At 27.5% G+C, this 12,286-nt stretch overlaps 1 protein-coding gene across 1 annotated transcript; it reads left to right on the forward strand.

The window, feature by feature from the left end:
- Window positions 1–1,338: 1,338 nt before the first annotated feature.
- On the forward strand, window positions 1,339–12,058 carry LOC129975434 (ileal sodium/bile acid cotransporter-like). The gene is made up of 5 exons (XM_056088497.1): window positions 1,339–1,589; window positions 3,266–3,471; window positions 8,801–9,005; window positions 10,254–10,514; window positions 11,996–12,058. The coding sequence occupies exons 1-5, from the start codon at window positions 1,365–1,367 to the stop codon at window positions 12,056–12,058; spliced, it is 960 nt and encodes a 319-aa protein (XP_055944472.1). The 5' UTR covers window positions 1,339–1,364.
- Window positions 12,059–12,286: the final 228 nt, after the last annotated feature.

Consider the following 12,286-nt stretch of genomic DNA (forward strand, 5'->3'; position numbering starts at 1 on the left):
TGTGTCCAAAATAAGAACAAGACTTAGCCACCATTCAGTGGACTTTTAATGTTTTTAAAAATCCCATTTTCTAAGAAAAAATTAAAATGAGTGAAAATAATATAAATATTATTTGAAATTTTTGTTTGAGTTTAGGTTATTTTGTATAAGTAATATGTATATGCAATCCTTAATTTTTTTTTTATATATTTTGACTTTGATATTGATTTTGTTTTTTTGTTATTTTATATAAATTAAATAAAATATTTTTCCCTATTTTATATTTTTTAACAAAAATTCGAAAACCGACTAAAACTGGATTTTTGGAAATATTGAATTCGAAAACCGGTTTTCCAAAAAGTAGGTTTTTGTATAAACCCTAATATAGATTTCGAATTCTATATCAGAAACCGCAATTAACGAGAAATCTATCTACGTTTACTCACCTATTTGATACGTTTTCATCACTTCTTAAGCTATGATTAAGGCTTCAAAGAGTGTCATTTGTAATGCACGCTTCTCTGTAACTTTTTAGAAAAACCTAGCTTGATAAAACTGAATATGTTTATATGCACTGCATATTTTGGCGCAGTTAAATCCCAAAGAGTAAGCGCTTCTTTATGTCAACGCAAAGCATATAGATCGAATCTCACTGTTGTCATCTTTGCTTATCACACTCTCAATGTAATTCCAAAACAGGTGAATATGGTTGTTGAAACTATTAATTTTGAATAATCAATCTTGATCGATAAATGTTAGTTGTTGTTGTTGCTGTTGTTTTTATTTTCATATCAAAAAAATTATGAAGTGAATCGAGTTTGCACCTCAATTGATGTACTGCAATATGCACATTCAATTAATGTCAAAATATGCACATTCAAAAATGTGGCATAGACTGAGACAATAATTGTTTCTCGTGTCTCTCTGTCAATTATTCTTTACAATTTTATGTTATGCTCTTGTATAAAACGATAATAATTCACTATAAATACGATAATTTAAATTATTGAAATTTAAAAGGAATTTACTGAACAAATTGGTTATTTGTAATGCGACAATCGAATTCGGAAAAAAATGTAATATTGATATTTTTTTTCTTTAATGTTTATGAGAAACTATTTACATGAATTAATGATTATGAACGCCTACAAAAATTTGAGGAGAGTCTCCCATTTAACTTTTAGCCTTACAATCGTAATACAAACGAAACCTTTTTCAAAAAAAAAAAAGCATTGTTTCAGTGCAAGAACAAAGTCATCAAAGTTAAAACATATACAAATCTTAATTTTTTTTCATTTTTTTAGACTTCTTGAATTTTACAAGATTTGATGAACTGGCTCAATAATAATTGATACAATCTGCAGCTCTATGCGCTAGGAATCAGAATGGATAACGAAACAATCCATATTAATTTAACATCCGAACCTTTCGACAGGAATGGCCTTTGTCTTTCGTTTGATATAAAGCTTTCTTCCAATTTCAGCAGTGTAAATTCGACATTAATTAACGACTCTTGGAGCAAGAATATCAAACCTATATTAGATTACCTGATGATAGTCATCCTCGTTGTCATAATGTTGGCCACGGGATGTGAAATAACTTGGAGAAGTGTAAGTATTTTTAACTTGATTCAATTATAATTGAAGATATTATTTCTGTATGAATTCAAATTAGAATTTATATTGAATATTATTCCATTTCAAATTTACATCGAAAAATAGCATCATTTAGGCTAATTTTATAATATAATGATAATTAAATGATTTTAATACTAAATTCATTAATCGCTGTCATTTGTCACTTGCTTCATTTCTAATTTACATCATTTCTAATTCTGTTTCCAATAATAATTTATATGCAAAGTTTCCAAAATTTTCGAATAATTTTATATAAAGAAATTCCAGGTTTTCGTACTCAGAATTATACATCATTCGTCCCTTTTCTCAAATTAAATGGAATAATTGATATATGACTTCTATATATTATGGGAATGAATGTGAGTTCAATGAGATTATTGCACAGAATATTTTATAATGTTACTTAAATTCAATTTCTTCATCACAATTAATTTCAAAATTATAAAAGTTAATCATTATATTCCTAGAGCTGTTGAGTTTTGAGAAATGGATCGTTTCACTCGCTGATATCGATGAATTATCAATTATTTCAAACTTTTTTAGTATTGATAATTTATAAATTTATGTAACTAATTCTTAATTTAAAACTCTTTTCTGTGGCAGGATTTTAAAAGCTGAGAACGCCTAAACTAAATGTTTTTTGGCAAGAAAAACCACTACCTGAAACTAAACTGACTTCTGATAGCTTTGTTTTTCTCTCCATTATTTCCATCTAAAGACCTCCACGTAGCGTCTTCGATCTCAACAATATAGTTGGCATTAACTATCAAATAATAAGCTTCAGAGACTTTAATATCAAACATTCCATATAAAGTACAAGTCAAACCAATAGAAACGGGAAAAAATTTATTAGATCAGAAAGATAGGAATAACTTCACTACAATCCGCTTTTTTCTCACACAACATCCTGATTCATCGCTGTATTTTATCATTGTTAAAGCCCTACTGAAGCAGATTTTATAATTATCCTGCTATATTTGAGATCGAACTCTCAACTTCCCCTCTTGCAAATGAGAGAAGTGACAACTGCAAATCGGAATTTCCATTGAGATATTATTTACAAAACAATTCTATGAAAACTTTCCATCTATGATATTTAATAATTTGAAAATGACCGAGTAAAGTTCGAGTATTAAATTAACTTTAAAATAAATGAATATTTAACCGTGAATGATCACATTAAGAAGAAAATAGGAAAAAGATGCAATAACCTGCATAATACAAATTTATATCGACTATTTTATATCTTTACAAACATTTCTTGTTTTTAATAAATTTCTTTACCACATAATTGAGTGTAGAGCAAAAAAAAAGTTTAAATTTCATCGACCCTTTTATGTTTTCGTCAAACAGAGAAAAAGTAAAAATTTCTGAAAACATGACAACAAAATAAATCATTATATGAAAGAATAGCATTATGATATTTGAAATATCGTTTTTTTCTCTCATATTTAAGAAACGTCTTTATATCCACAATTAGCCATACCTTTTTCACTCACTATTAACTATTCTCTTTTGAACTGATATAATATCTGTTCAATATCAAAAATTGTTGTCATTTTTGGAAACAAAAAAATTAATTGTTTCTTCATTTCTTTCTAATTCTTTTTTTATATTAAAGATTCTTGATTAATGCACTGGCTTTTCAGTTGTGGAAGCACGTGAAGCGACCCATTGGACTCTGCATAGGAATCATAAGCCAGTTTGTGATAGTTCCTCTTTCGGGATATCTCATTTTGACAGCGACGGGCATCACAGGCCTGCATGCGACAGGTGTGCTCATCATATCATGTTGTCCTGGAGGAGTGTTGTCGAACACTTTTACTTACTTCTTTGAAGGAGATTTGTCTTTAAGGTAAAAAAATAAATAAGTCAATAAAAGAAAAGAAAAGTCCCCGTCGATTTTCTTCAACTGATATTATTTATAGTTTATTTTAAGTTAAAAAATAATTTTTACTTAGATGTTACGAACTTGTACTCTCTCGGTTGACATCAATAAAATTCCCCAAAAGTATTCGAAATTATTTTTTCCTCTGATGGAATGCTATAGTTTTTTTTTATTTCATATTTCATACCGGAATATTCGGACAATTAATACGGGACGGTTTTTATAAAATTAAAAAGTTTAAAAAATTATTAGATTAAAAATGGTAGCTATTTTTCACATATTTTCATGATTAAAGATCTTTTGAAAAATTTATATGCAATCAAATACCAAACAAATATGCTTAATATTTTCATAAGACGAAGTGAACAATGCACACGCTAATAGACACAATAACTAGAATTGTATATATTTTCATTTATCGGGAGTGGTAATGCAGATATTGAAAAACTTCATAAACATGTTTCATTTTTATGAAGCTTCAATTTACATCAATTAAAATTGTATTTAGGAAAAATAATTTTTGCCTTTAAAAATAGGATCCAATGTTTAATATAGATTTAAAGTTTGGTTTAAGCACAACTTACAAAATTTTATCCATGTAGTTTTCTGTGCTTTCAATTGTTGTGTTCGCATTGAAAGACACGCATATAGTAAACAATCAAAAATGAGTGTTTCCGATTCTGGAACGTCTAAAACTTCAAAATTCATAAGGGCACGAAAACTTGAAAAGAAAATGAGGACAATTGTTTTTTTTCTTTTTGTTGATAATTTTAATATTTTTTTCTTTGTGAGCAGACATACTCATAAGGAAAATTACATCGAAATTCCTTCAATTCATCCCAACATCTATGTTCAAAATGCTTGATATTGATAGATAAATAACCTCAATCTGAAGATGTGGTCTTAACTCTTTATGCTATGAATTTAAATTTATTCTTAATACTTCTTTTGTCTTGAAATAAAACTAAGAAAATATATTAAAGAGTTATCATTTATTATTAAGACATTTTCTGCGTGTTTCTCAGGACGTATGATGTAAGAATTAAATGTCGCTTAATAATAATAACCAGATTCTTAATCGGAAAGTTGGCGAATATTCTACATGCTTTCTCTGCTTTGTTACTATTTTTATTTACAAAACACGTATATACACATTCTCAGATATCGAAAATAATAATTCTTTAATTTAAAATTAATTATCACCCAGTTTTTAAACAACTCATCTGGCCTTTTCAGGATATTCTATATTTATATTAATTTATAGGCTAGCTTTTACTAATTAATTGACATTTTCAACAATAATAAAAATTTAATCAAAATCGGGCTTTTTCCCACGGACAAAAAAAATCAGGTTTGTTTTTTTTTATATATAGTTTGTAGGCATTTAATTGTTCTTGATTTCTCTTGCTTGCATGATTGTCCTCATACATAGAAGAAAAGTCTTTTTATTAAATGAATCAAAATTTTGAAATAATAAATGATTTTGCTTCAATATATAGCATTCAAGCATGTTTTTCATTAAACAACAATCACTAATCCGTAACAAAAACATAATATCTTATGTTGACTTATGTTGCATCCATTAGCACTTTCAATTGTTTTAACATGGTAAATATTTTTACGAATACAATTATTAGTATCTATAAAATAATTCATTTCCAGTACGCTCAAGGCTGGAATATAGTTGATCAGATCTGTTTGAAAAAGGCTGATAAATAAATATTTCTTTTTCTGGATCTGTAAATATTATTATTTCTAATGCTACGTCATCGAGAGTTCATTTGAAAAGTTTAAAAAAATTGGAAAAGAGTGATATTAAATACAAAAAGGAAACAAATTTGCAAAACAAAAAAATTTGTCGGCAGGCCGGAAGGAAAAAATATTTTTTGTTGTTGTTGTTGTTGTTTGAAAATATAAAGAAAAAAAGACCTTCCTCTATTTCCTCCTCTAATTTCTTCAAGGTTGAAGATAAAAGCGAGTATGATTGATGGCAACGAAGTGTGCGTATGAAATAAATTGTAATCAAAAAGTTAAGGGTAAGAAATCAGTTTTCAGCCTGTAAATATTAACAGTTACCGCTAGTAAAAATCCCTTTTTAGGAAATACAGAAAAAGGCGATAATTCGCCTGTTTTCTATTCCAATTATAAGGTAATTAAGGTGAAATGAAAATCTGCGCCATGCCAAATCATCTTTGATCTGAATAAACCATTTACAAACTCTGCCGAGCCTTTTAATCTTACTTCAACATGTCCCACCTGTATGAAATCCCTTCAAAATTGTTAATCAATATGTTCACCAGATAATATGAAAATTTTTCTGGCAGCGTGGTCAAAAAAAGAGAAAAATGACACTTCTATTAATATTAAAGTATATTTCATTTACAATCAAATGATTCAAAATTGAGCTGTCACTGTATTAGAATGTTCAGATAGCTCAAGAATTTTTATAAGCTTAAAAAAGAGAAATCATTCACTCATATAATTTACCATCAAAGAAAATATAGCGAATTATATTTATTTTTATAGTACAATAAAATTATAATATCAGTTTAATAATTTATTAAATGTTAATTTGTTATTAAAATTATTATTTAATAATTTGTTATAGATAATTTATTATTATTTAATAATTTGTTATAGATAATTTATTATTATTTAATATTTTTTTATGTTATGGATCATAACCTTGCATCTTTCAATCAAAGAGGCGAATCTCTTAAAAAATGTTATAATTATAAAAAAAAAAAATTATGGAGTGGCCATATAAAATGAGATTCATAATTTATTAAGACACATAATTTTTTTTTTTATTTCACGTTTTATTTTTAATTTTTCTAAGTTTTTATTTCTGTCTCTTTTGAATTTTTTTAAATATTTTATTTTATTTTACTCCTTCTTATTATTAGTTACAGGACTTTTTTTCATTCAAATTCCAAAGCAAGACTTCAAAGAAAACAATATTGATGATTTTTATAGGTATTTGAATGGTAAGAATCTCATTTGTTCATTGTATACTTGATCAAACCTTTCAAGGAAATGCATTTCTAGTTATAAAATTTATTTAATTTTTCAATAATTAAAAATAAACCATTGGAAAAATCTTCGCAGATCATCCATCACAACGATAATAAAAGCGATTCGTTCGAGATTAAGATGTATATAATTTATTCAGGGTACGTATTAACCACGTCGTAACTGGACGAATATAGGAAATACACGGTAGGGAGTCACCATGAATTCACTCAATTATTTTTATTCTTTACAATCCAGAAAAAATATGTATTCATTTCCTTACTCCTTAATCATACATTAAAATCTCTGTAAAATCTATAACCAAAATCTTCCATTGAGCTTTCAGTTGCACATTCAGATATGAAGAAAAATCCTTACCGAAGGCATCATTTTCTTGCTTAAATTCATCCTAAATCCTTTCTCTTAGATTTCAAACGTCGTGTGAATAACTGACATGTAACAATTAATTTGTGATATGCATAAAATTTAATTTATTAATTTGTTTATTAATTAAGCTACATTTTAATAAATAACTACATGTTATATTCTTACAAAATATTTGAAATCCAAGAGAAATTGTTATCCTCTTATTACCAATTTTCATATGTTTTTTTCAGCTTCCATAAGGTAATTTTTGAATAAAATTTTCAATAAAAACCAAAAGCTGAACATCACTTGACTCTTCTAGCATTCTTTAGAATTACCTGAAATGGACTAGAATTGATGAAATCTATAATCTAATCTATGAAGTCTAATCTATGAAACAAAATAAATGAATAAAATTGCTATTAAAAGTAAGTTATAGAAAATATTATTTATCTATGGTTTGAAAGAAATTTTTACTGTCCTCTAACAGATTATTTTACTCAAAAGTTTTAAAGGTACATTTTGGTTTTTCTTTGAATCTCCTTACAAGTCTTTAGTCCATTCAATTTTATACTGCAACATGACATCCGATCTGCATGATTTGAGAATGGATGTAATCCTAACAGAAATACAATGCATCATAAAGGAGTCTAAAAAGCGTGTACTCATTATTACATGATAGTACGAATATAACAGGGAATCTTAAATAAATAATATCAAATTCAACAATTTTTTTTAACTTCACCATTCATAGAAACAAGTGATCAAAATATCTGCATGCAGTTTAAGTGTAAATGTTACAAATCTTTTTAAAATAATGAAATTGTCCTTCTTAATCAACATCTTAGCATCTTATTTATATTTAGCTATTAGTATTAGCTTTTACTGAACAGTTCCTAAGATTTCAACAAAATGTGGCAAGAAATATGAATAGTAAAATTCAAATATTTCGCATAACATAAAATGGCATAAAAAAATACGATTTATTCAATTTTATTTTTGTCATCAGAATATTTTTTTACATTCAATAAAGTTGATATTCTATTCCATGAAGCTTACTCTATAAACTTCTTAAAATATCAATAAAATGTTACAGCATCAAAGCTAGATTTTCAAGTTTGTGAAATGCATGTCATTTATGATAAATATTATGAAAAAAAAACTTCCGAAATTCCCATTATATTTAATAGAATTGCTTTTATTATGTAATTAAGTTTTGGAATAATATCGTGTCGATCGTTTCATTTCAAATTTTATGTGAACGCAAAATCTTCAAAACTAGGAAAATAATATCTTGAAATTTTGTCAATCGTAGAAGATTATTTGCAACTAAATTTCAACGAATTTCTTTTAATATGGTGGACTAATTTTCAAGATATATTGTGATTTATCGCTTAGCAAGAAAAAAGTAAATCTGACATTTATATTGTAAAGAATTTTTACAACTGAAAATAATGTAAAATAGTTTCCTTATATCTTATACGGAATAGAAGCAAATTTTCATAATTTCTAACAATTCACGTAATTTTAAAAAGAAGTTAATAAAAAAATATGTTAATTAAAGAGATGGAAAGAATTAGAAAAATTAGTGACCATTTAAAAGTCCATCTATTAATATTAATTCTATCTATTAACCATCTATTAATATTAAGGTTACAACTCACACAGATATTTCAGAAATGATTATTTATTCATAGCAGTATACTTATTAACGGTGCATCTTAATTTCTAAGTAATTTCTAGTTTGCGACAAAAGGTTTTAATGAATCTAAAGCTAGTAGTTAAATCATTTTTATGTCACAAGATTTAAACAAAAATTAGACATTTTTATATTTTTTCATAGGTTGCTATTATAGAGTAAACTCTAAATGGTGGAATTTGAATTCTTTTATTACTTCCCATGTTGTATTTTATGTAGCGTTGCCATGACTTGTTCCTCTACGATAATGGCTCTATGCATGATGCCGGCAAATATTTGGCTTTACGGGAGATCCTTCAATTCCGAGAATTTGATGATTCCGTATCAAAAAATGGCTCTTTCCCTCATCAGCGTCACTTCACCTGTGGCCGTTGGAATGACCCTGAGATGGAAATATCCACGAATAGCAACACTAATCACAAAAGTAAGACTTTCGAATGTTTGATTCTTCTTTCATAGACTGTGTTCTTGAAATTTTTTTGTTATTAAATAATTACAAAAAATCACTTGATCTTCAAGATGATATTGGCAAATTCAAGTTTAGTCAATGTCAATTGCAATAAAAATGATGCGTTTAATCTAAGAAATTATTTACCAATTCACACACACAAATAAAACAATTTTGAAAATTCTCCATATTAAAAAATGTGTGGTTAAGCAATGATCACGGAAACCGGGTGATCTTTAAACTTTTTGTAACGATCGGTCTAGATCTGATTCCTTTATGTCACGTCCTTTTCCTCATTTGCATTGTTTTAATAAAATTGGTCAAATAATAATATAATTTGACGCATGGCTCAGCAGAAAAAAAAAACTGATATTTTCAGGTTTCACATTTAATTTATTATAAAAGATTGTAAGACATAAGATAAGAGATAAGTTTTTTTTAATAAAATTGTCATGATTTGCAACATCTTTTTAGATGTTGAATAATTGATATTATGTAAATAAAGATTTTACAATATTTTTATTCAGTTTTAAATTTACGTATATTCTTGCTCTTATTCTGATTTTATGATTTGTTTATATTTTTTAAACTGTGCTAAAATGACATCGATGCTTCTTTTTTCTCAACTTTTTTTTAGATTTCGATACTATTTTACTACAAATGATTGATGTAGCATATTTGTAATAACCAATGAATCTAATTTAAAAACTGTAATGTAATTAAAATATACGATAATGTTTTATGTATTGAAATTTATTCTAAGCCATTTTAATCTATATCTGTAGAGAACTTTATTGTAAAAATGGATAGATTATATTACAATTTAACTTTATTTTTTAAGTTTTTCTACATATGTCATTTTCAACTAATATTAGGAATTTCAATAATATTAAATAATTATTTGACAAAAATAATAAACGTACTGATGATAAAATAAAATATCCGATTACTTTCTGGGTAATATACTTATTCATACGTATTCCCCTATTTAAGCACAATTTGCGCTAAATTACTAAACAAAAATCTTTGGGGGCATGAAAATTATCTTTCCGCATTCATGACATTCATATGTTCCATCATATCTAAAAACAACATTTTGTGTGTATATATATATATATATATATATATATATATATATATATATATATATATATATATATATATGAAATGAAATTTTCACAAATAATATTCACGATATTTTAAAAATTGCTCTGGCTTTTGAAGCTGGGAAGTTATTGCGGAATCCTCATCATGTTCGTGTGCATCATCATCGAAGTGGTTGTATTCCCAAACATGTTCACCGGCATCCCTCCGAAGCTGTACGCCGTCATCCTGTCTCTGCCTCTCATCGGTCTGAGCCTGGGTTTCAGCCTGGCCACTCTGCTGAAGCAGAAGATCCAAGTGAGGAAGACGATTGCTATCGAATGTGGTGTGCAGAACGTGCCGATATCGCTCACAATAATCGCCATGTCATTTTCTTTGGAAGTAAGTCAAAATAAAAATTTTGCTGCTTCGCTTTTCTACTATATTATTTTCTATCCAATTGCTTTAATAAATTTTAATTGCAATAAATATTTCCTTAATAATTTCGTTAATGAAATAAGTTGATACTTAAGGCAAAGATGTCAATCTAAATTTGCCGTATTTTTTAAGAAATAAAATAAATCGGAAATTCACGAAACAACAATTAGGTGACAGTTATTTTTATTATGTGGCAGTTATGCCAAGTTTACACTCGGCCAGTTATAAGACGACCAGTAGGCAAAAAGGGACTGATTTATGTTTGCACAATTTCATAAGATTCAGGCATTCCAGCTTGGCTATAAATTGCCATTTTAGTGTTCCAATAATTTTCTTTTTTACTGCATATTGTATCAAAATGATGAATATTTACACAAAGAAATATGGTGAAATAAAGAAAGGGTCAACATACATAAATTTGGAAAACTATAGCAAAGAAATGGAAAATAAAAAGAAGAAAAAAAGGCACAATCTCGGCTCAGAATGAACAAAGAACAAAAGATGCCGGAATTAATCTATGATAAGTGATCGATTTTTTTCAAGCCAAAAAAACTGCCGAATTCTACAAACGCATGCGCAGGTGCAAAAAAATGCAATACAGCGACATGTTGTCCCTTCAGGACAATTACTTGCCATCGATAGAACAACATTTTTCGGTCTTTCTACGCATGCGCTGCCTACGGGCCGTCTTATAACAGGCAATTGAATCAATTGCATGTATAAGAGGGCTCTTAATAATATATTTTGGTACTTTCCAGAAAATGCTTGTTCTGTCAGTTACTATAATAAAAATTGCAATACTTTAGCTTCAAAAAGGAACTTGGGTTATAAAATAGAATTGACTGACACCAGCGGTATGTCGTATGTGGAGATACTGGGTTTAATATAAGCTCTTTCTTAAACCTTCCACCATTTCGATTCCTATTACAAATTTTTTTAATATCTAAATTAAAGTTAATGTAGAATACCAACTTGGATCAAGTTAGTATTCTTCGAAACTGTTAGTGGTCTATATTTGAGTGTCCGCAACGTCAGATCTATTACTAAACGTTTATAGTTTCTTGGAAAGGAAATGTATTCCTTCATTCACTTCAATTTATAATTCAGTAACATAAAGTCGATCAGTTATAATCATAAAAGTATATATATATATATATATATATATATATATATATATATATATATATATATATATATATATAAACAATTAGTAATAAAAACCAAGTTAATAGGAAAATAGAATCAAAATTAAACCAAACCAATAAAATAAGAATCCGAATTTTTTACTGTTTTATTTTTTAGTTTGATTCCGATTTAATTATATTTATTATGTGTGTAGAAATGCTTACACTTATTATATATATATATATAAGCATAATTTTTTATCAGAAGGCAGTGAAGAGACTTTCGATTTCTTGATTTCGTTTTATTTCATTTTGGAGAAGCCTGCATTATCTACAAGGAGGAGCGACGAGCAGACAAACACACCACAGAAAGACACAGAGTGAAAAGAGAAAAATGAAGATCAACTGAACATTTTATACCTGGTCTTACATAACATGAGATTTTGGCCATGTGTCGATTCAATACACGTGTTGACCTTGACAAGGGCAATGGTGAGATAGTTTTCATTTGGCACGTAGAACTGATGGCGTATCATTTTTACAAAGCTTCAATCGAATTAATTAAACAGAAAAAGTGGAATGGTTTCAGGAAAAAAGAACACACGACATGAG

Source organism: Argiope bruennichi, chromosome 1 (assembly GCF_947563725.1).
Source record: "Argiope bruennichi chromosome 1, qqArgBrue1.1, whole genome shotgun sequence".
NCBI lineage: Eukaryota > Metazoa > Arthropoda > Arachnida > Araneae > Araneidae > Argiope > Argiope bruennichi.